Source organism: Carya illinoinensis, chromosome 5 (assembly GCF_018687715.1).
Source record: "Carya illinoinensis cultivar Pawnee chromosome 5, C.illinoinensisPawnee_v1, whole genome shotgun sequence".
In the NCBI taxonomy this organism is placed as follows: Eukaryota; Viridiplantae; Streptophyta; class Magnoliopsida; order Fagales; family Juglandaceae; genus Carya; species Carya illinoinensis.
The window spans coordinates 23,175,029-23,198,440 of NC_056756.1; the positions used below are offsets into that span (position 1 = coordinate 23,175,029).

Consider the following 23,412-nt stretch of genomic DNA (forward strand, 5'->3'; position numbering starts at 1 on the left):
CGGGTCTAGATTTTTTATTGGTTTCATTTTAGCTTCCTTGGGTGAATTTTCAAATTAATTATGGGTTCAAGGGATTTCAATCCTACTGGTTCATATCATTTTTGCTCATCTGTGTGTCTAAAAACCTCAATATTCCACCTCTTTAAGTCAAACTTAAGAGCTTTTAATTTGTTAGTCACCATGAAAGTAGGTGTGCCATGGAATGAATAGAAAGCCCACCAATTCCTCACCCTCTCCTCGAAATCAGTCAATTGCCACATATTCTCAAATTTGAAATAACGTTTACCCCATAGATGCCCCCACAATCTAACAAAATGGGGAAATGGTCTAAGCAAACCAAGGCAATCTCTTCTGATGTAAATCTCGATACTAAGACTCCCAAGAAATAGAGATTAGAAATCACCACGTAAAAATCCCCCCATGCAAGGGGAGATCTATCAAGTTAAGATAAAAAATCAGCTCTGAGAAGCCCTCCATCGCCCTTGTTAAAGAAGAGGCCCCCTCCCTCTCTCTCACAAGGGAAACGAACAACATTAAAGCCCGCAATAGAATAATACCCACTACAAACCTCAACTAGTTCCACCACTATCCTATCCCACATCTACAACACCCCACCTGAAGCCCCCAAGGAAGCTAAATAACTCCACCTCACAAACGAACAGCCCCATAAACTATGAATGATATTTCTGTCAACATAATGTAGCTTGGTCTCTTAAAGACAAACTATATCAGCTTTCCAACTACGGAGGAGGGATCAAATGCGAAGTCGCTTATTGACGTTGTTGATCCCCCTAACATTCCACGATAAAATTTTAGGCTTTATAAGATAAACAACTCCCCGTACCTTCACCCTTTCCCGCCCAACACTGCCCTCTTTATTATCACAATTGATAGTGCACACCAATCCTCTCAGCTCTCTATCTTTTTTAGTCGCTGACTTCATGGCTGTTGATCTACCTGCTGTCAAAAGGTCTGAATGTCTTTTCCCTTGGGTTTCTTTCATTATTTATAAAGAGTTACAAATCTGTTGCTAAGCATTTCGGCGCCTACTTACCACCAGATTTTCTGTACACGTGAAGTATTTCTCACGTTATCTACAGCCCATACGTTAAGTATTTCCTACGTTATTACAGTCTAATTGTCTGCTATATACAGTCTAGTAAATATATATTCTCACGTTATCTACAGCCCATACGTTAAGTATTTCCTACGTTATCACAGTCTAATTGTCTGCTATATACAATCTAGTAAATATACAATATATGTATATGCCTAAATTATCCTTGTAACATCCCCCCTCAAATTGATGCTGGTAGATCAAGAAGCATCAATTTGTCGACCAAGAATTGATGTCGGTGCCGAGTAAGAGCTTTAGTGAATATGTCTGCAGTTTGATGTTCAGTGGAAATGTGAGGGAGAGTAATCACATGTTTATCAAAGAATTCACGTATGGAATGGCAATCGACTTCGATATGTTTTGTACGCTCATGGTAGACAGGATTAGCGGCAATCTGAATAGCACTGGTATTATCAGCATGAAGAGGAGTGGAATGTAGCTGAGAAAAACCAAGTTCACCCAATAACCCACGAAGCCATGTGATCTCAGAGCATGCGGAAGACATAGCACGATACTCAGACTCAGTGGAGGACTTGGAAACTCTGTCTTACTTCTTACTCTTCCAAGAAATAAGTGCATTGCCTAAGAACATGCACCAGCCAGTAACAGAGCGACGAGTATCCGCACATCCGGCTCAATCAGCATCACTATACCCCACCAATTGTAAGGAAGATTCTTTAGGAAAGAACAACCCACGTGTAGAGGTGCCCTTCAGATATCGGATAATGCGGCGAACAGCGGCTAAATGAAGATGTCGGGGAGCCTGCATAAATTGACTGACTTGTTGCACAGCAAAGGAAATGTCAGGACGAGTAATGTCAAGTAGTTCAAACTCCCAACAAGCTGCCGATACAAGGATGGATCTGATAGAAGCTCGCCTTCCTCCTAGCGAAGCTTAAGATTTACCTCCAAGGGAGTAAGAACAGAGTTACCCTATTGGAGACCAGCCAATGAGATCATTTCCCGGGTGTATTTGTGCTGGTGTAACAATGTACCAGTCGGAGTAAGCTGCACCTCAAGGCCAAGAAAGTACTGTAGGGGACCAAGATCTTTCATGCGAAAAGAGGCCTTGAGATGTTGTCGTAATTGTTTAATTAACTCAGTATCGGAGCCAATAATCACAATGTCATCAACATATACCAAAAGCAATACAATTCCTACAGCAGTCTTGCGAAGAAAAAGAAAGGAATCAAACTGACTCTGAGTGAAATGAAAAGCAAGCAGTGTAAAGCTAAATTTATCAAACCATGCACGTGGAGCCTATTTAAGTCCATACAAGGATCAGCGTAGCCGACAAACCTCTGAGGAAGGTGTAGCAAACATGCCGGGAGGTGGAGACAGATTTCTTCCTTCAAATCCCCATGTAGAAAAGCATTCTTCACATCCATTTGTTGGAGAGACCACTCTTGCGATGCAGCAAGTGCCAAGATAGTCCGCACAGTAGTCATTTTGGCAACAGGTGCAAATGTCTCTTCATAATTAATACCATACTCCTGTCGATTCCCAAGAACTACGAGACGGGCCTTATATCTGCTTAGTGAGCCATCAGCTCGAAATTTGATTAAGTACACCCATTTACAACCAATAGGTTTGACACTAGAGGAGCAAATCACAAGATCCCAAGTGTGATTGTCTTGAAGAGCTTGGATTTCTTCTTGCATGGCCTGCTGCCAAAACGGTTGGGTAGCAGCTTGGGCATAAGAGTGAGGAACAGAAACAGAGTCGAGAGTGGCAGTAAGTGAGATATGAGGAAAACCATACCTATCTGGTGGATGTGTTACCTGGGTGGAGTGCCGAGGTATAAGAACCGTAGAATCAGATGGCAGATCAATGTCTAGAAGGGGCGTTAAAGGAGGAAGACGTCGATGATACACCATACCTGGTTTAAATCGCTCAATAGAAGAGAGCACATCATCAAAAGCGGGAAGAAGAGTAATAGGAGGATCAAAAATAACCTGAAACTGAAAGAAATATTGATTTTCAAAGAAAATCACATTCCGTGAGATTCGAAATTTGCTTGCATGAGCATCATAACAAACAAATCCTTTTTGAGTAGGACTATATCCCATAAAGGCACACGTAACAGACTGTGCAGCAAGCTTATGACGCTCAACAGGTGGCAAATGAACAAAACAAGCACACCCAAAAGTATGAAAGGATTGATACTCAGGGGACATGCCAAATAATCGAAAATAGGGAGCATCATAATCTAGAGTGGCAGTAGGCAAACGATTGATCAAATAGACAGCAATAGATAAAGCTTCTACCCAAAATTTAGAAGGTACAGATGAATCAATCAACAAAGTACGGACGACATCTAAGAGATGACGATTTTTACGCTCAGCGACTCCATTTTGTTGAGGAGTATAAGGACAAGAACGCTGAGAAATGATCCCTTTTTGCTGAAGAAAATTTTGAAAAGAATGAGACATATACTCCCCCCCTGAGTCAGAACGTAAAGTTTTGATAAAGGTACTGAATTGTGTCTCGACAAGCATAACGAATTTTTGAAAGACAGAAAATACATCAGCTTTAAAACAGAGAAAATATATCCAAGTGAATCGACTATAATCATCGATAAATGTCACAAAATAACGGTATTGACCATGAGAAATAACAGGACTCACACCCCAAACATCAGTATGCACAATCTCAAAACAATTAGAAGCACGACTACCATGTGCAGGAAAAGGTAAAGTTTTACTTTTACCAAGACGACAAGTAGCACAATCAAAAGATACATGCGAAGAAGAAAATGAATCTTTATTGCCCAAAAAGACATGTTTCATAAGATGAGCCAGGACTACAGAATTAGGATGACCAAATTTCTTATGCCAGACTTCATTAACATTGGCAGTAGTCGTACAAGCAAGAGAAACAACTTTAGGAATAGAAAACTGTAAAGGAAATAAACGTCCCACTTTAGGCCCCTTCACGATCACCGTCCTCAACACCTGATCCTGCACAAGACAACCACCACGAGAAAAGTGAACTTCACAATTATTATCTATCAATTGTCCAACAGAAATCAAATTGGTAGATAATCCAGGAGATACAAAAACATCACTAAACGAAGAGCCCAATTTACCAACAGCAATAATAGGAAGAGTACTGCCATCAGCAATCTGAATATTTTGCGAGCCTCTATACTTACGAACCCTATGGAGACCCATCGTATTTCCAGTCATATGATTAGAAGCGCCCGAATCAACAATCCAGGAGGTTGAGTTAGTATCCGTACCTTGCAGGCCTAAGGCTGTAAAAGCAGACACAATCATCTGTTGGACCATTGCTGGTGTGAGAACAGATGAATCGGAGTTTACAGTTGGTGGCGCAGAAGAGGAAGAAGAAGAGGACTGAACAGTAGCCTGAAAAGCTTGGGATTGGCGATTTTGAGGCCGCACTCGGCAGTATTTGATGATATGACCCTCTTTCTTGCAGTAGTTACAAACTTTCTTAGAGCAATTTCGGGCAATATGACCAAATTCCTTGCAATTGAAACACTGCACTTTATTTCTCCCTCTCCCTTGTGCTGCATAGGCTACATTTACAGCCTCGGAAAAGACTTTCTCAGAAGTCATACCCAACTGAGTGGTTAACCGCTGTTCTTCACGTAATAAATCTCCCAAACAAATATCCAAAGAAGGAACTGAACTACGGTTTAATAAACTAGCTCGAACATGCTCAAATTCAGGGCGAAGCTTCATCAAAAACTGATCGCGTTGACTCTCAGTATGAACCTCTTGAAGAGCCACGAAGGCCGCAGAAGGAACCTTAGCATGAACAATAGCAGAATACTCGCTCCAAAAATTAATAAAACCAGAGTAAAATTGTTCAATGGTCAAATTACCTTGAGTATAATTGCTAATTTCCACCTCTAATTGGAATTTCCGAGCACTGTGATTCTGGTGATAAATTAGATGGAGATAGTCCCACATAACTTGAGCCGTAGTAAAACAGCAGAGATTGGTTACAAGATGGGGCTCAATCGTCCCCAACAGCCAAGAGACTACTTTAGCATCCTTGACCTCCCATTGTGCAAGTTCTTTTTCATCAGTGGGAACTTGACCCAAACCATCAATATGAGTTGATAATTCTTTCCCTTTCAAAAATATTTTAAATTGAAATTCCCACGTAGGAAAATTCTTTCCAGTAAATCGAATAATAGTATTTTCAATAGACATGATGAAAGTCTACTAAAAAAAAATGAACCCAATAAGAGAAGCCCAAATCAAGTTAGTTCCAACTTCAAGTGAAAGAGAGGGCCAAAGACGTAATGCAAATTAAATAAGCCTATGGAAATAATTTGCAGCACAATTTATCAGCCCAAATTATCAATATAAAAGGGAGGCCCAAACACATAATGGAGCAGAAATAAGCCTACAGAAATTATCAAAGTAAGTCCAAATAAATAGCAGCCCACACAAACTAAAGAAAAGCAACCCAGAAATGCTTCTGCCGAGAACCCACAGCCACAAATCAGAAAATGTTGAGAACTTAGAAAAAGCCGAGAACCCACAGCCACAAAAATATAAAAAACACCTCTCTGAGAAAACAACTCAGAAAGTGCCAAACTCTTTCTGAAAAAAAATAAAAAGGAAGGTGCCGATAAGCACCAAACTCCACTGCCCAGAACAAAATCACGCAAAACAGAGGAGAAAATACCACCAGAAGTGGTTGGCCACCACACAGCTCTTTACACAGAACCTGTTGATAGCCTCAAAGCCACCCACAGACGCCGTCAACCACCACAGAAAGTGCCGACTGGCACAGAAACACCACTTGGAACTGCCGACAGCCACCAAGGTGACAAGCCCACAAGTTGGAAACCCACAGACGTGCAAGAAAAACACTCACCACAAACTCAGAAACTCACCAACGTCGCTACTCAGAAACTCTCAAGGATTAAGACCACAAAGAAACGATAATCAGAGTGGAAGCTCTGATACCATGTCAAAAGGTCTGAATGCCTTTTCCCTTGGGTTTCTTTCATTATTTATAAAGAGTTACAAATCTGTTGCTAAGCATTTCGGCGCCTACTTGCCACCAGATTTTCTGTACACGTGAAGTATTTCTCACATTATCTACAGCCCATACGTTAAGTATTTCCTACGTTATTACAATCTAATTGTCTACTATATACAGTCTAGTAAATATACATTTCTCACGCTATCTACAGCCCATACGTTAAGTATTTCCTACGTTATCACAGTCTAATTGTCTGCTATATACAGTCTAGTAAATATATAATATATGTATATGCCTAAATTATCCTTGTAACACCTGCTTCGATAGCAACCAAAAGGGCTTTAAATTGCTCCTCATAACCATCACACCAAATCCCTACTCACTACTGTAATTCCGCCACTTTTTCCATCACCCAATCCGATGACTTAGGAACTCGAATAGGTGGGATAGTACAAAGAGGAGTGGGGCTACCCAACTCCTTCAATTCATCTCCCCCACACTTGCCTAATGCTACTGCAAGTTCGTCTATCCCCATCTCCCCCGAAGCTCCACCACTATTTTCTGCCCCCTTGAATGAGTCTTCTAACAAGCCTGCCCCTGTTGAAAGAGCCAGGTCACACACCCCATTCAGCACCTCTATTGAATTCCCTGTGCCGCTCTCGCCACTGCCGTCATCAGCCATTTCACCCATCCATGGGACAAGCTCCCTCGATGGATCCTCCCTCACTAGATGGCTTAAACTCATTAATGGTAGCCTAAGCTCTTCAACAGACACCTCCCCTTCCTTTGTCAACTCCTCAACCAGCCCTCTTTCCACCATTTCCTCCCATCGAGGTGACTATTCCGGCCCACCATAATGTTCAATGGCGACCGGCAAAACTTTTTGTGCCGGTGTGGGGTCCAGCATGCCCGTGTCGACGCCTTGCTCGGTCCATGGCCCTTAGAAGGCCTAGCCTGAACTGCTTACAAAGTTCCCTTAGGGCCCGAATCTCAACCCAGGCTCGTCTGCATAATTCCCTTCCCCTTAACGCAGTGTTTAAGGCAATTTATTTCTTCCAACAATACCCCCACTCTTTCCTCCATATTAACCAACACCTTTAGCATACTCTCCTTCACCCTTCTGAGCACCCTCTAAAATGGTCAATCCTAGCAGGCTAGCAGCACTGCATGCTTCACAACTCAAGGCAGTACCCTCTGAGCTTGGGTCACCTCGTTGTACATCCGTGAGCCGTCTACCGTCGAATGTGGAGGAATCACCCGTGATGTGCCTCCATCTCTGCCACCCACTCTGTTTCTCTCACTCAAAATAAGGGAAGGAAAAGTGAGCTCCTTCAAGGTATCCCTGAAATTCCTCCATCCCTCCCCCTCCCTCCCTTCCGACACCACTAACGGGCCTCTCCTCTTCTCGTGACCAAGCACCAAAATAGAGAAGAAGCTACCTTTGTGATTGCAACCCCTCTGCACAACTATCACCTGGTTTCCTTTTCTACGAGTTCCAAGGAACTCAGATGAACCCTGTGAGGCTACGCATGTGACACCCCCAAATCCCCATGCACGGACACAGGGAAATCGAGACATGACCTCACGGGTCATCACCCTATCGACATGTGCCAAGTGTGTGTATAAACGAAGAATGTGCACGAGAAATACGCAGCGAAAAGCAAGTCAATAACTAAGTACCAGAATTTTTCTTGTTTAATACAAAGCTATTCCAAAACGTACATAAATAAAATATTACAAAACACGCATATAATATAATATCAAATACAAAGCATAACATCAGCAACCCGGCGGAGCCGCATCCTCGGGCTCAGCCTCCTCCTTCTCATCCTCGAACTCTGCACCAAAAGCTACGGAACCAAAAATGGTACCGTAGGTAAGTAAAACCCAAACACCACCAGATAAAAACACATAGAACTCAAACAACATGGATGCAAGAAAAGCCAATGCACATGTCCCGCAAAACCACATTTTTACCACGCACGCCAAAAAACCCATTTGGCCCAATAAAAACATATCCTTAAAACCAAGTCTCTCCATTATCCCAGATAATGGCCCAAACCACCATTTTCCCAGAAAATGGATCAATGCCTCAAAAACCACCATCGTCATTTTCCCAGAAAATGGCCCACATCTGAAAACCATAAAAACAAACCGGTTATGCATGCACCATGATCTCCCCTAGGGATCATCCGCACACCCTGGCTCTGTGCCACACCGCAGGTAACGACTACGCATGTGACACCTAAAAGAGCGATGCCCAGACTCGCGCCCCGTGCGTACCTGGCCAGGCTATCCTCTAGCCCTCGCCAGCGAAGGGCCACGGAGTCGGTGAGTAGAGCGATGCCCAGACTCGCGCCCCGCGCGTACCTGGCCGAGCCATCCTCTAGCCCCGCTCCCGTCGTCGCCCAGCGACAACTCAGGGGACGTCACTCAGTATTATCCACTCCCGAGTGACCAGAGGAGCTCCACCGAGATAATAACCCATCCCGGCTTGGGCTCGTGAGACACACGCACCCGAAAATCCATTCACGCCAGCAAAACAGGATTTCTCAAATAAAATAAAATACACGTACATGCACCATGCAAATGCAATTATCAAAGCACAAAACAAACAACCAACCATAATACAATAAATCAAGCAACTCCGTCCTCCATCCATCCGACCCCCGAACTCCTCGGACTCAATCCGGAATCAACCAACCAGCAGATAAAATAAATTGAATGAGCGATATATATTTAAATCTGAAAATATGGTTTGGAAAATACTTACAGCGCTATACGATAATTTTAGAAAACACCCGGCGTTGCAAACGGCGGAGAAAAAGCAACGTAACAGTGTAATTTACACTGTTGTCGTGGGTAATAAATTACCCATTTTCGAACGGGGACAAACCAAGGCTCGGGATTGATAGGGAATGGCCTTGAGATATTTATGAAGCTAAGGGAAATGAGTTTTGGCCATGGGTGGTGGTGGAAATGGCGATCGAAGGCCAAAAAGGGGCTGAACGGAGTTGAGCTCGTGGGAGCTGCTCCTGCAACGGATCGAGGCCGGAAATGGGTGGTTTAGGTCGGCAAGAGGTAGGGGAAGAAGCTGTGAAAAGATGGTGGCCGGAGGTGGTGCGACGGAGCCGGAAACGGTGAAAAACCGTATGACTTGGAGGAGCTCGTGGCGGCTAACGGTGGCTCGGATGGAGGTGAAACTTGGTGGGGATGTTCACCGGTGAGAGGGGAAGAAAACTGGGTGGGTGGTGTAGGCCACGCCGCCGGCGAGCGGCGGTTCTGGGCTGCGAAAGCAACCGGCGACGGGCAAAAACAGAGCAGGTGCAGCGACTTCCGGCGGCTCTCGAAAACTAACGGCTGGTCCGATGGCTCTGAAAATTGGTGGAGATGATCTCTGGTGGAAGGGGAAGAGAATGGTGGTGGCGGTGCACTAAACGGTGGCCGGACGGCGGAGAACTAGCCGGTCAAAGTGGAGGCGACGGGAAGGAGAAAAGAGAGGAGTGCTGCGCGGGGAGACAGAAACCGGGAAGGAAAGAGGAAGAAAAAAAGGAAGAAAAGAAGAAAAGAAGAAAAAGAAAAAGGAAAAGGGAAAAATAAAAAGAGAAAAGAAAATAAATGAGGTCCAATCCTTACTCCGGAAACCAAAAACAGATCCGCCGAAAACGATATTAAAAACCGTAAAACGACTAAAATAAATTAAACACCACCTCAAATAAATTAAAAACCAATTAAAACACATTAATTTAAAATAAATAAACCAATATATTATTCAAATTAAAAACAACCCTTCAGTGAAAATACACGTAAAAACGGGGTATCACAACGCATTCCTTCACCATAAAACCCAACCACCCCAGAGCTTCATGGTCCACAGAAATGTATTTCACCACACATCGACTGCTCTCCGTGATTCTCCACCACCACTTGTTTTCCTTCTTAAACGTAAATAACTTCTGACCAATAAGAACCTCTCTGCGCAACCCCATCGCGCCCAAACCAACACTGCAAACCAAACTGAAAGCGAAAAGAGAGAGAAAATGGGAGAGTTCCCGACGAGAAGCGTCAAGGAACAAGGAGTAAAGGAAATGGGAGAAGTTCCGGACGAGAAGCGTTGTGGAACAAGGAGTAGAAGGAAATATACCTTCCTTTCTTCTTAAGGAAACCGGCAATAATGAATGCTTTCCTCTTACATCAACTTGTTACCAAGCTCATGTAAGAGTTTGTTCACATTGAAGCTCATTTTGCTTAATCTCTGGTCTAGTTGTCTATAGTCACCAAAGGATGTGATTTCTTGCAAAATCATAGGGCAACTTTCAAATTTTTATGAAGCCACCATTCAAATTCAAACCACAGGCAGAATTTTTCTATACTTAGCTTATCGTGTTAATAGGAAATGAGAAGCTTATTGGACATGCACCTCAGATTTTGATGTTTGACTCACTATTAAATATTTAAACGCTTAGCCTCAAGATCAGATTCCTTGCTACGCAGCCCCGCCTCCTCCTGCTCCTTCCGTTGGAGGAGCTTCTTTCTCTTCTTCCCTTCTTCCCTCTATGTAGTCACACAACTTTTCCTCCCGCCCCCTCTTCTGTCTCTTTCTGTTTCTCTCTTGATTGCCATTTCAAGCCCATTTTACTTATTTCTTTGGCTCAATAACAAATGTTGGACATCAAGATCGTCACTACTCTTTGGAAAAGCGTGTTACAAAAATTCGCATCATCATTCATCACATAATCTGTCTCCTTCCTCCTTTTCATGATTTTTTTTAGTTTTTATATTCTATTTTGATTTTCAGGAGAAAACCCATGACAGTGTACTGTGTTAGCAGACACACCCAGATCCTATATGCCAACCTATAGGGTGTGGGGGCAGGGATGAAACCACACCGCATTTGGGTCACAGGTGGGGATGGGTATCAGCCCTAATTTCACTAAAGAAACTTGATTTGAAGGTTTTCTCATTGGAATAATACGTCCCGTTAGAACTGTTTCATCTCCACCTAAGTTAATACACCAAGGACGAATTGATACAATAGAGCAGTTTCATCCCAATCCAATAGCAATAAAAGAAAGAGAACAAAAATCAGGTAAATTTGTTGCCCTTCCCTGCATTAGAAAACACTTGCAACAAATATATGGAAAAGAAAATCATAGAACTCGTGTTATATACAAGCAAGCAAGTATGCTTTCACCAAACAAAACAACACTAGGATGCTTTACCTTTGTAAGGGTTGTAACCTTTCCTGGTGGAGAAGCTCTGGATACATTTCTGTCAACATCTACGAGTAAATATCGATACCCACTAACATGATAAGCATTCTCACCACCCCATCCCTTTGAAAGTTTCTCTTCAACTTTTAGCATCTTCAGTGACGCCTGAAGCAAGAAAGAGTATTAAGAATCAGCCAGTAGATATACATGCTTCTTGACTCTGGATACAATATGTCGGTTAACTGATTTTTTCAGTCTTTAAGCTGATAGAAAATTGGCCCAACATAATATATTGAGCCCCTTGACAAACTAAACCCATAACACCCCCCCCCCCCCCCTCCCCAAAAAAAAAAAAAAAACCCCACCTTTAATGAAAATTGTAAAGCAAGAATGCTGAACCAAATGAGCATAAGACTAAATAATCAATATATATTAAAAAAAAATATGATCAACATTGAGAAGGAGCTCCAGAATGAATATCTAATATCGAACTAATGAGAAAGATCATTTATTCCAACTGAAATATTAGTAGGAGATGATGCATCCTTTATTTTTTCCTCACAGCATGTACTGACCTAATTATTAATTCTTACTCCATGGCAAAAGCATACATGCATGGTGGCACGCTAGGTAGAGCTACCACTCGCAGGCGAAGGAGATGCATTTCTGGTACTGGTATTCATAATCTTTTTAATCGTCATATTTTCATCATCCCTTGATGGGGCATCAAATGATTTGAGAACTATTTATTATTTCTTACTTATCTACTAATCATTCGATGTCACATTGGGGAATGATAAAATAATGATGAATATCATTTTCAATATAAATATGCATTGTAACCTCATACTTCAGTCTTGTCTTTCCATGGCTACCCTTCTAGAATGTTCCGGTAAAATATTATCGGGAGGCGAGGAGAAAATTCGGAAAACAAAGAGCTTGATGCTTTCACTTTTCAAAACAAACACTCATTTTGACAAGGCACAACTCCATGTTCAGTTTCATATTTTTCATTTCTTTATCCCCTCCTATTTTCTGCCTTATGCTCAGTTATTCCCTCAATTGTGTCAATATATATGATTTGGCCATCCTCCCCAAACTATGATCAGAAGCCTCTGAGGAAGTGACAACATTTAAATACACCATCAAGAGTTAACAGCCATGCTCATTATAGAAATATGCCAATTCTCAATGCAGTGCATCTACATCACACAGCTGAGTAATTCAGAATCATTCTTTCTTTGAGCCTGCATTGGAATGCTTAACATGCTTGCTTGAGTATTCATAATGCCATATAAGTGAGTAAAATTAATGAGATGATTGGATATATATCATTGGATGTTACTAAATCCCCTAGAATAGCCCTAATAGGTAAGAGAAGGATGAATGTGATTGTTTGCACTTGCTCACCCTGCCCTCTATAAACAAACAAAGGCCCAAAAGTCTGTACAAAAGAAGAGGCCGAAGGCTCTAAAAGGACACAGGAAATATTCTCACCAAACAAATTAAATTTGTTTCAACAACAATGTGGGCTACTTAAGTATAGATGGATCAGTCAGAGGGTAATGACCCCAACAAGTTAGGGCAATCATTAAGGTCATGAAACTGTTTAAAAAACCATAAAAGAGGAATCAAAATAGAGACAAAATTGTAATAATTAGAACAGATAGGGACTAACATTTTCAAGAACTTGCTGCTTCACCAAAGAAACAAGTTGCTCCCCATTAAGAATGGAGGCAACAGGGACGACAAGGATTAAGGTAAGGCTCCTAAACTGGTAAGCACATAGATACATTCTCTCCTCCGTCTGTTGGAGCCAAATGGTTGGGGTGGCAGAAGTTGAACTACCAGCCTCTGCACTCCATATATCAGTGACAAGAAAACCATCCTTGGCTTTGGACCACCTGTCTCGCTTTAAGGGCCTCACAACATGATAGTTGTTATCTCCACTAGGGGAGGTATCCGGTAAACAATAATATTGGTCTGGAACAGAAGCTGAGTGGGCCAATGTATAGCCAGCAGTAACAGAAGATCCTGTACTTCCTTTGCGTAAATAGGACCAAGAACTTACTCCAGAGGAAATTGTGCGTGGTGTCAACCTTAGAACAGCATACGTAAACAAGTTTATGGTGTCAACCTGACAAAATAGTCAATAATGAAGGATAGAGTGGGAAATAAAATCCCTTCACCAAAATCTCCAGAACTATGTTGACAGGAATTGGTTATTGATCATCCTGTCAATGTTATGATTGAAATATATTGTATGTAATATAGGTATTATAAAAGCATCAATATCAAATAGGACTTGAATTTACATACAGGAGAGAGTGTAGTGGACACTAGCAGGTCCTGAAATAAAATCAGCGAGTAGCATGGTGAGCTTCCAGCACAAGATTCTAGCAGCCTGACAAGTGACTGCAAAACAAGATATAATTGTTACAAATAGGACAACACAAAATTGCAAGAAATTCAATTTATAAAATTGTCATTTCGCCATCACATTAATTTGAGTTAATTAAATTAAAAAATAAAATCAAAAATCAAAAAAATTAAATTAAATTAAATTAAATTAAAAAAAAAAAAAACCTGGTAAATATGTAAGGCCCTTTTTAGTAAGATTTTGGTTGGTAGTTTATAAGCTATAATGGACCTCAAGTTTAAACAAATAAATGCAAATTTAAAGAGAACCAAAAAATGATACATGAGATCAGCTAAAAATAATGTATGTTTCGCCTTAATTCAAATATGCTAGCTTCAGTTTATTTTTCCAGGTAAATGAAGGCTCAATATTAGCATGTGGTACTCTGTTACACTCCTATAAATTGTTTTAAGAAAATGATAGCCTTCAAAAAATATATATTAAACCAGAAGAATCGGATCTAGAGCATTTTAAAGAGCAGAACAAATTTTGAGAAAATTCACATTCAATGATTTTGTTGTGAAATTGTTTTTATGTAACTTGTGGAAAGATGAGTGAGCTAGAATCTAGATTTTAGGGTCTTAGACTTGTGATTTTGCCATGTTGCAAATTAGTTGCTGTGTAATTGTGGTTTTCTGTTTTGCATGGAAAAATGTTAAAATTAAATTATTGTTCATTGAACATGTTGTAATGATTTTTTTGTGACGTTGTTTTTATGTAAATTGTAGAAAGATGAGTGAACTAAAATCTAGATTTTAGAGTATTGGACTTGTAATGTTTGCCATGTTGCAAACTAGCTTTGGCGTAGTTGTGGTTTTCTTTTTTGTTTTGTTTAGCCACTCCTTTCTCAGACAGCATCCATAGCTCATATTTTGAAAGGTACAACTTTCACGCAGCTATAAACCCGCTGTTTTGTTTGTGTTTTGAAATTATTTTTGTCTTTCACATGTTAGTTGGATTCTTCATTAACTCCAATTGATGTTGACTCAAACGAACCGATCATAAACTTGGAAGATGATATAAAAGATACCCAAACATCAAGACCTTAGAATGCCCTTACCAATAGTACTTGTCCACTTCCTGAGAAACGGAATGGGAAAAGGATCCATCATTTGTTTGGGGCCATTTTAAGAAGGTGGAGGGTTGTCCGGTGGATGAACCTAAGACTAAGTATAACTATTGTGGAAAGATGTACACTTGCCACTCAAAGATGAACGAGACTTCAACCATGTAAAACCATTTGCATGCATGTCCCAAAAATCCTCATAAACGTTGGTTTTTTTATAGGTACCAAGAAACATCAACCCTACGGATTGGCTCAAGTGGTAAAAGCCTTGATCTTAGTAGTATGCTCCCTCCATATCTTTTTTTTTTTTTTTTTTTTTTAGTTTTTCACTTATCAAAAAAGATATGGAGAGAGCATACTACTAAGACCAAGGCCTTTACCAATTGAGCAAAGGTTTGAATCCCCTTGGGAGCAAACAATTCCTAGGGGTCATCAAATTAGGGGAACTTCCTATTGAATTATCCAATGTGCACTTGCAGGAAACTCCTTTTTGAGGGCCTGTGCGCCCCTGGGATTAGTTAGGGTTTTATTGTTGGAGGGTTTAAGAAAGTGTGTTGGTCTCTTGAACATCGGATTAAAGTGTCATGTTACGTCACAGTTGCAAGAGATTACATGAATTTGTTTGCATCGGAAAAGGGAAAACTCAAAAAATTGTTTAAAGATGGTGGCATGAGGATTTCACTGACTACCGATACAGTACAAAACCTTAGTTATGTGTCTAACCGCACATATCATTGATAGGGATTGGAAATTGCACAAAAAAGTCCTTAATTTTTTTCAGTTCTTAGGAGAGGTTTGGATGATGAGTTAAAATGAGATAAGTTGAGATGAAAGTTGAAAATTGAATAAAATCTTATTAGAATATTATTTTTTAATATTATTATCATTTTGAGATTTGAAAAAGTTGAATTGTTTATTATATTTTGTGTGAGAATTTGAAAAATTTGTAATGATTAGATGAGATGAGTTTGGGGACTTTTGTATCCAAATCGGGCTTTAATCATCGATGGGAGACTATTTGGAGGTAGGTTGAATTGAGCTTCCTTGATTGGGACAATGAGAGGATATTTATTATAATTGTTGATAATGCAAACTCAAATAATCTTACAATTGAATATTTGAGACGGTTTTTTACACAGAATGTGTGTGTGAGAACCACCTTTTGTAAAGGTAGGAACTCCCCACGTACGAGACTAAGGTTAGGTTTGGTAAGTGAGATGAGAATTTTTGTTTTAGATAAAAGTTTTAAATATTATTTTTTAATATTATTACTATTTTGGGATTTGAAAAAGTTGAATTGGGATTTTAAAAAGTTGAATTATTTATTATATTTTATGTGAAAATTTGAAAAAGTTATAACGATGAAATGAGATGAGAGTTTTTTGTTTTATCTTAGTGGCCAAACCTAACCTAAGAGACTCGTCGTCCTAGACACAAGGGAAAATTCTGTCAAACGGACAAGGCGAGCAAAAGCAGCAGGCAATACTCAAAACAAGCATGCCCTAGGAGGGCAAAGGATAAGGAAAAGAGTGACTAATGAATGAAGTGCCATTTTTGGCAAGCAAAGGTAAGGCGATGAAAAGGATTCAAGTTCTATATCATGTGCGTAAAATATGGGATAGGTGATGAGTAGGGCGAGCAAATTTGAAAGCAAACGGAGATATTCGGGTGAGTAACGAAGCAAGCGAGCAATAGGAATGCAACGGGGGAGCAACAGTAAAGCAGATGCATTTCAAGGCAAGCTGTGATACCCCCTTTTTACGTGTATTTTCACTGAAGGAGTATTTTAATTTAATTAAAACATTGGTTCTTTTATTTTAAATTATTGTATTTTAATTGAACATATTTAATTGTGAAATTTATTTTATAGAGCTTTCTTTATATTAATTATCATTCTGAGTTTAAATTGCTGTATAATTTATTTTACTTTGTTTTTTTTTAGATTTAAAAATTATGTTGTTAGTATTTACTAGTTATTTATTATATTTTAGCTTGATGCGGTATTTAAATTATTTTATTCGTTTTATAGCTTTTAAAGTTGTTTTCGTCGGATCAGTTTTTGGACTCCAGAGGTGAGGACTGGACCTCATTTCCTTTTCTCATCTTTTCTTTTTCTCTTTTTCTTTTTTCTCTTTTCTTTTTCTCTCTCTTTTTCTTTCTTTTTCTTTCTTCTTTCTCCTCCGGTTTCCTTCCCGCACGCGTCTCTCTCTCTCCCCTTCATTTTTGCCCTTTTTGTTGCTCGGCCTAGTGCCGCCGTTCGCCGGCCACGTGTACAACACCACCCACCCAGAAATCTTCCCCTCCAGCCGGCGCACCTCCCCACCAAGTTTCACCTCCATCCGAGCCACCGTTAACCGCCACAAGCTCCTCCAAGCCGCACGGTTTTTCTCCATTTTTGCCGCCGTTGTTCCACCTCCGGCCACCACCTCTTCACCACTTCATCGCCGGCCTCTTGTCATCCTAAACCACCTATTTTCAGCTCCGATCGGTTGTCGGAGCAGCCCCCACGAGCTCAACTTCATTTTTGCCGTTTTTCTCTTCCACCGCCATTTCCTCCGCCACCCACAGCCAACTCTCACTTCCACTAACTTCATAAACACCTCTAAGCCATTCCCTACCAATCTCAAGTCTTGGTTCGTCCCCATTCAAAAGTGGGTATTTTACAACCCACGGCCACAGTGTTTTTACACTGTTACGTTGCTTTTTCTTCTCCATTTGCAGCTCCTTGATCCTTCAAAAATTATTATATAGCGCTGTAAGTATTTTCCAAACTCTATTTTAGATTTAAATATATTATTGCTTTTACAATAAATTCATTGACTGGTTGGTTATTCCGGACTGAGTCTGAAGAGTCGGGGGTCGGATCGATTTGAGGACAGAGTTGTTTGGTTATTGTTGATGTTGAGTTTTGTTGGATAAATTGTGTCTTGAGGTGTGCATTGTATGGTGCATTCATGTGCATGTATTAAATTGAGAAATACTGGTTTTATTAGTGTAAATGGATTTTCGGGTGCGTGTGTATCACGACCCCAAACCGGGATGGGGTATTATCTCGGTAGAGCTCCTCTGGTCACTCGGGAGTGGATAATACTGAGTGACATCCCCTGGGTTGTCGCTGGGCGACGACCGGATCGCACAATACCATAACGCTGTCGTGTCGACTCCGTGGTCCCTCGGCTGGCGGGGACTAGAGGATGGCCTGGTCCAGGTACGCGCTGGGTGCGAGACTGAGTATCCCTCGTTTAGGTGTCACATGCATAGTCCTTAACTGCGGTGTGGCACAGGAGCTAGAGTGTGCGGATGATCCCTAGGGGAGATCATGGTGCATGCAATAAATTGGAACGGGTTTGGATACTGGATACGGGCCATTTTCTGGGAAAATGGCTAGGTTTTGTATGAGGATATTGTGATCTATTTTCTAGGAAAATGGTGGTTTTCTTGATTTGGGCCATTATCTGGGATAATGGCAAGGACTGGTTTTAAAGGATATGTTTTGGGCCAAAATGGAATTTTTGGCGTGCGTGAAAAAAAATGTGGATTTATGAGATATGTGCATTTGGCATCCTTTCATGCATATTGTTGAGTTTAATATATTTTTATCTTGTAGCGTTTGGATTATTACTTACCTACGGCACCATTTTGGTACCGTAGTTTTGATACAGATGTTGAGGAGGAGGAGGAGGAGGAGGCTGAGTCCGAGGAGGCGGCTCTGCCAGAGTTTTGACTTGGAGTTGTTTATGTCAAAAAATATCTCTACTAGTTTTTTTTACGCCATGTATTTTGGTTTTGAAACAATATTTAAGACTTGTAATATTTTATTAAGTGTGGTTTAAACAAGTTTGTATTTAAACAAAAATTATGGTACTTAGTTATAAGATTTTTATTATTCGTTGCGTGGTTTTATTGTACACTTGTTGCATATACACACACTTGGCACTTGGCGATGAGATTTGTGACCCGTGTTGTCATTATCCCGACGCCTTGATTTCCACGTGTCCGTACGTGAGAGTTGGGGGTGTCACACAAGCAATGGACAACGAGGTACAAAAACTAGGTGCCACCTCGCAAATAGATCATATTCAAATGGCAGCGTTTCTACAAAGAACATGCCTCGAAAAGAAAGATCACGGGCTCAAATACACCAACCAGACACAAGAGCCTTTCACCATGTGGGCGACATTCACAAGTAGCAAACTGCACTCCTCATCTATTTGGTTGAAATTCTGAGACACACAACGCATGTCCTTTTCGTTGCTAACACCCCATCCATCCAACGTACACCTGGGCAAAGGAGGACTCACCGATTTACCAGCCAACCTATGTGGAGAGCTATGAGACTCGTGATAGGCTAAACGCTCAGTGCCATGCCTCAATGAACTCTTCCTTCAAACTTTGGGATTTCCGAAAAGCTTAAGACAAACTCTCTCTCTCTCTCTCTCTCTCTCTCTCTCTCTCTCTCTCTCTCTCTCTCTCTAAACCTCATGTGAAGGCAAAAAATCTAACTCTGAAGGGAACGCTCGCACTCTCTCGTTTTAGGCTTCAAAATCTACAACGAACCAAGTGAGACCAGCTCATCAACACTCATTTTAGTGAAAACTCACTGCATTTCCTACAACAACACTAGAAATGTCAGATAATGACTACGAGTACACTAGGTTACAATCTATTGCATCTTGTCCCCCATACTTTCATGTTTTTGTTTTCCGCGTGCGCGATACTCTAGTATGATTTACTAGATTTCTTGTTAAAGGGTTGATATTATTTGGTAAAAAGTTCCAAATTTCCTGTTTTAATATGTTTTTTCTGGGTGGGTGAGTGGATCAAGAACCGAAGCCAAGATTGGGAAATTTCTCGATGGAACTTCTCTGGTTATTCGGGAGAATCAAATAATTGAGTGATATCCCCTGGATTGTTGTCGGACAACAATGGGCCCAGACGAGATGGTAACACCCTTGGGTCGAATCTGTGGCCTCTCTGCTTTGAGAGGCTAGAGGATGCCATGGTCAACTATGGGGTGCCTCGAAACCAAGTGTCAGTTGATACGAAATCATACAAGCAGTTGTTACTACCAACGGTACAGAGAAGGGAGCCAGGGTGTGCATACGGCTATATGATAAGGGAGACTATAGCACACTCATTAATAAATGAAATTAGTTGGTAAGATGGATTTTATGCTGTTGAATTGGATTTGGAGTGGAGTGTTGATGGTTTTCATGTTGTTGATTATGTGATGCTTTGGGCACTGGGTGCTCGGAAATTATTATGTTGAATTATGTTTATTTTATTTGCACGGAGGCTGCTGCCTTAATATGTATGTTCTTTCTTTTGTTTTACTTGAAATTCATTATTTCATATCCATCACCATATCTTGCATTTATAGCTGCTGTTATGGGTTATAACTTGCTGATATTACCTCGAAATCTCACATCTCACAACGGTTTCGCTTCTCATAACCCTATGTTTTGATGTAGCTATAGGAAATGAGACAGGATACAAGGAGGAGGAGCCAATACGACCTGAGGAATAGCTTCAGGGATCTGTCCTCATTAAGATATTGAGATTTGTAATAATATATTGATTTGGGCAATGAACAAGTTTGTAGTTTGTAATATTTTAACAATGGTGTGGATGTGACTTATGGATATTATTATTCTTTGGCGAGTTAAGTATCTCTAGTACTCATATATCTAGATATGCCATGTATCTTAACATTTTTTTCCCAGTGTGATTAATTTAATTGTATCATGGGCATACAAGCACACAATGTTCCGCGGAACGCACAGGGTGTTTGCCCATGTGGTGAGCAACCCGATGTCGCAGCCTTCTGCCAAATCCCATGAGATGTTATACTCATATTTTAAACTTTATTGTGAATGAGGGTTTGAGGGAGTGTAATAATGCCATCACAATGATTCGAAATGCCGTTAGATACATGCACTCCTCCCCTCCAAGATTAGAGAAGTTTAAAGATCTACAAAAAAGGAGAAAATTGATTACAAGAAAATGTTGTCTCTTGACGTACCAAATCGATGGAATTCAACATACATGATGTTGGAGGCAGCTAAGAAGTTTAATAAGGCTTTCAGGCGAATGGAGAGTGAGAATTACAATTTCCTCTATTACTTTGTTGATGGACACACTTGGACTCCTAGGAAGGAATGGGAGACAATGTGGGTGTTTGTAAGATTTTTAAAGATGTTTTATGATGTGACTAGGAGATTTTCTAGGTTTTTGTATGTCACAACCAACACCAATTTCAGATTTGTCAACTCCAAAAAGAGTTGAATCTTCTAAGCCAGAATGATAATCATTGTTTGATGAGAATGGCCACAAGCATGAGAAGGAAATATGATAAATATTGAAGGCCATTAGATAGGCTGAGTTTGTTGATATTGATTGCAATTGTGCTTGATCCACAAGTTCGGGCTTCTTAGTTTCCACTTGAAAAAATCCATGATAAAACTCGGGCTAAAGAGTTGGTATCAAGTGTGAGATAGCAATTAGTGGATTTGTATGGGGAGAATATAATGCGACATTTGGTTCGACCATGACTAGCCGAGAACATGAGCCCCCTCCGACATCTACAATCGTAGATTATGGTAATTGCGATGCTGAGACATTATGGTACAATGAGTGTGATCAAGCATCATCCACCTTGGGATCTACTATTGCCAAAACATAGGTGGATCAGTATTTATCAAATGGTTGTGAGGCCTAAACCCCTTCTTTTGACTTGTTGATTTTGTTGACAGTTAATGAGGCTAACTATCCTATGCTTGTGAGGATTGCACGAGACTTGTTGGCCATGACTTTTTTACGGTTGCATTCAAGTAAGCATTTAGTACAGGAGGTCATGTGCTTGATCCTTTTTGGAGTTCATTGCCTCCAAGAAACATTGAGGCCTTTAGTTGTCCATTGGTTGAAACATCTGTTGAATCCAATTGATATTTGCGAGTCCATGGATAACATGGAGAGCTCCTTGGTGGAATCGGGTATTATTTTGATATTCATTTAATAGTCACTTGTTTTTATAATTTAATTTTAGTAGTTTTCATCATCAAAAGTCACTAGTATTTGACGTTTTATTCTTATCTATGTTTCTATAGAAAGTTGAATTCAGAATCAAATGTCATAATCATTAAAGATTGAAGCATCAAGAGTGAAGAATCAAGAATAATTATCTATCTTATGTTTTGTAATTGAAAAAATTTTATTTAGTAATATTTAAATGGTGCATTGGTGTTTAAGACAATTTGGTTTGTATTTGTAATGTGTATTAGATATCTAGTGGAGTTGTTTTAACATTTTTTATTTTTTTTTTTTTGGTTACCTAGTATGTACTTACTATTTTTAATTTGTTATTTTTCTGTTAACCTAATACTAAAAGTATAGTTAAAAAATCAAAATGAAACTTCAATTTTAAAAATGGCCTTTTTTGTTTTTGAGGATGGGTGGTTCGGCAGAGATGGGTGATTCGGCAGAGCCCTTAGGACTCACCCATGGAACCTAAACCACCTGGGAGACTAGCACAGAAACCCATTGTCATGGGATCGAACTGTGATTTAAGTGGGAGGCCATGGCGGTGGGTTTCTGGCTGCCCTTACAAGTCTGCCCTTACCACATGAGGGTAAAAAATTAATCTACATATAGAAGCTCTCCACATTACACACAGTGCAGTTTTTCAGGCCTGCCACTCGTTAGGAAATATTGATGCGACTCTATTCAATTAATAATTATAACAGATCATAAAATCCACTACTGCAAATCAGAAGTCTTGTCCAACAAAGCACCCATATGTTTGATTATGAAAAAAGCACTCATGAAAATCATTCAACCACAGACAAAAATCTGCCTTAAAAACAGGTCAAACAAATAAACACCTAAATGCAGCTAAGCAACCCAAATGGCAGAAAACAAATCTTCACGAGAGAGAGAGAGAGAGAGAGAGAGAGAGAGAGAGAGAGAGAGAGAGAGAGAGAGAGAGAGAGAGAGAGTATTAGAGCATTCCCAATGGGTTATGCATTTTGCATCTATATGTAACACAACTAAGCAATCCTAAAAAAACTGCCTCCATCAGATTATGCAAAGGAAATGTCAAATGCTTTTTCTATTACAGTACCAATACCAATGGAGATTGAGTCATTGACACTATTCATCAATGCATAATTTTCTTTTTATAAATTTATCTCTCTACCTCTATTTTCTCTGTCATTTATCTCTCTCTATACTGTCATTTGTTTATATCTTTAATAAAATAGGGAGGTATTTGGATAAGCTGTTGGATGGTGCTCTAGAAAAATGGTTGGTTAAAATAGAAAAAAGAGATTTTGGTTAGCTACTTTAGATAGAAATAAAGGGAAATTATGTAAAGTCTTAGTGAACATAGTTTTTGAAAGACGTACGACTAATGAACATAATTTTTGAAAGACATACCTGAACTTCAATTGCAGCCTCCCTACTTACATTCAGCATCTGCACAGTTCCACACTCCTTTAAACAGTCACGGAATGATGGTAACAGGAGTTTCTTGCCAAAAAGGAAATCTGCCTCAGAGAAAAATTACAAGGTATGAGATACGGCAACCTTAGCATTATGTGGGTAGAACAAATCCAGTGGAGACAGCATTTGA

At 40.2% G+C, this 23,412-nt stretch overlaps 1 protein-coding gene across 8 annotated transcripts in view; it reads right to left on the bottom strand.

Moving 5' to 3' along the window:
- LOC122309132 (vacuolar fusion protein CCZ1 homolog B-like) overlaps window positions 1–23,412 on the bottom strand; it is a 47,805-nt gene that overhangs the window by 20,157 nt on the left and 4,236 nt on the right. For 4 of the 8 annotated variants that reach the window (XM_043122495.1, XM_043122494.1, XM_043122497.1 and 1 more), the window contains 5 exons: window positions 23,217–23,326; window positions 13,618–13,713; window positions 12,977–13,435; window positions 11,308–11,463; window positions 4,039–4,077 (listed from right to left, as the gene is read on the bottom strand). In XM_043122495.1, coding sequence (XP_042978429.1) covers window positions 4,039–4,077; window positions 11,308–11,463; window positions 12,977–13,435; window positions 13,618–13,713; window positions 23,217–23,326 — 860 coding nt within the window. The remainder of the gene's footprint in view (window positions 1–4,038; window positions 4,078–11,307; window positions 11,464–12,976; window positions 13,436–13,617; window positions 13,714–23,216; window positions 23,327–23,412) is intronic. The other 4 variants (XM_043122496.1, XM_043122501.1, XM_043122500.1 and 1 more) reach the window with 1 other exon arrangement.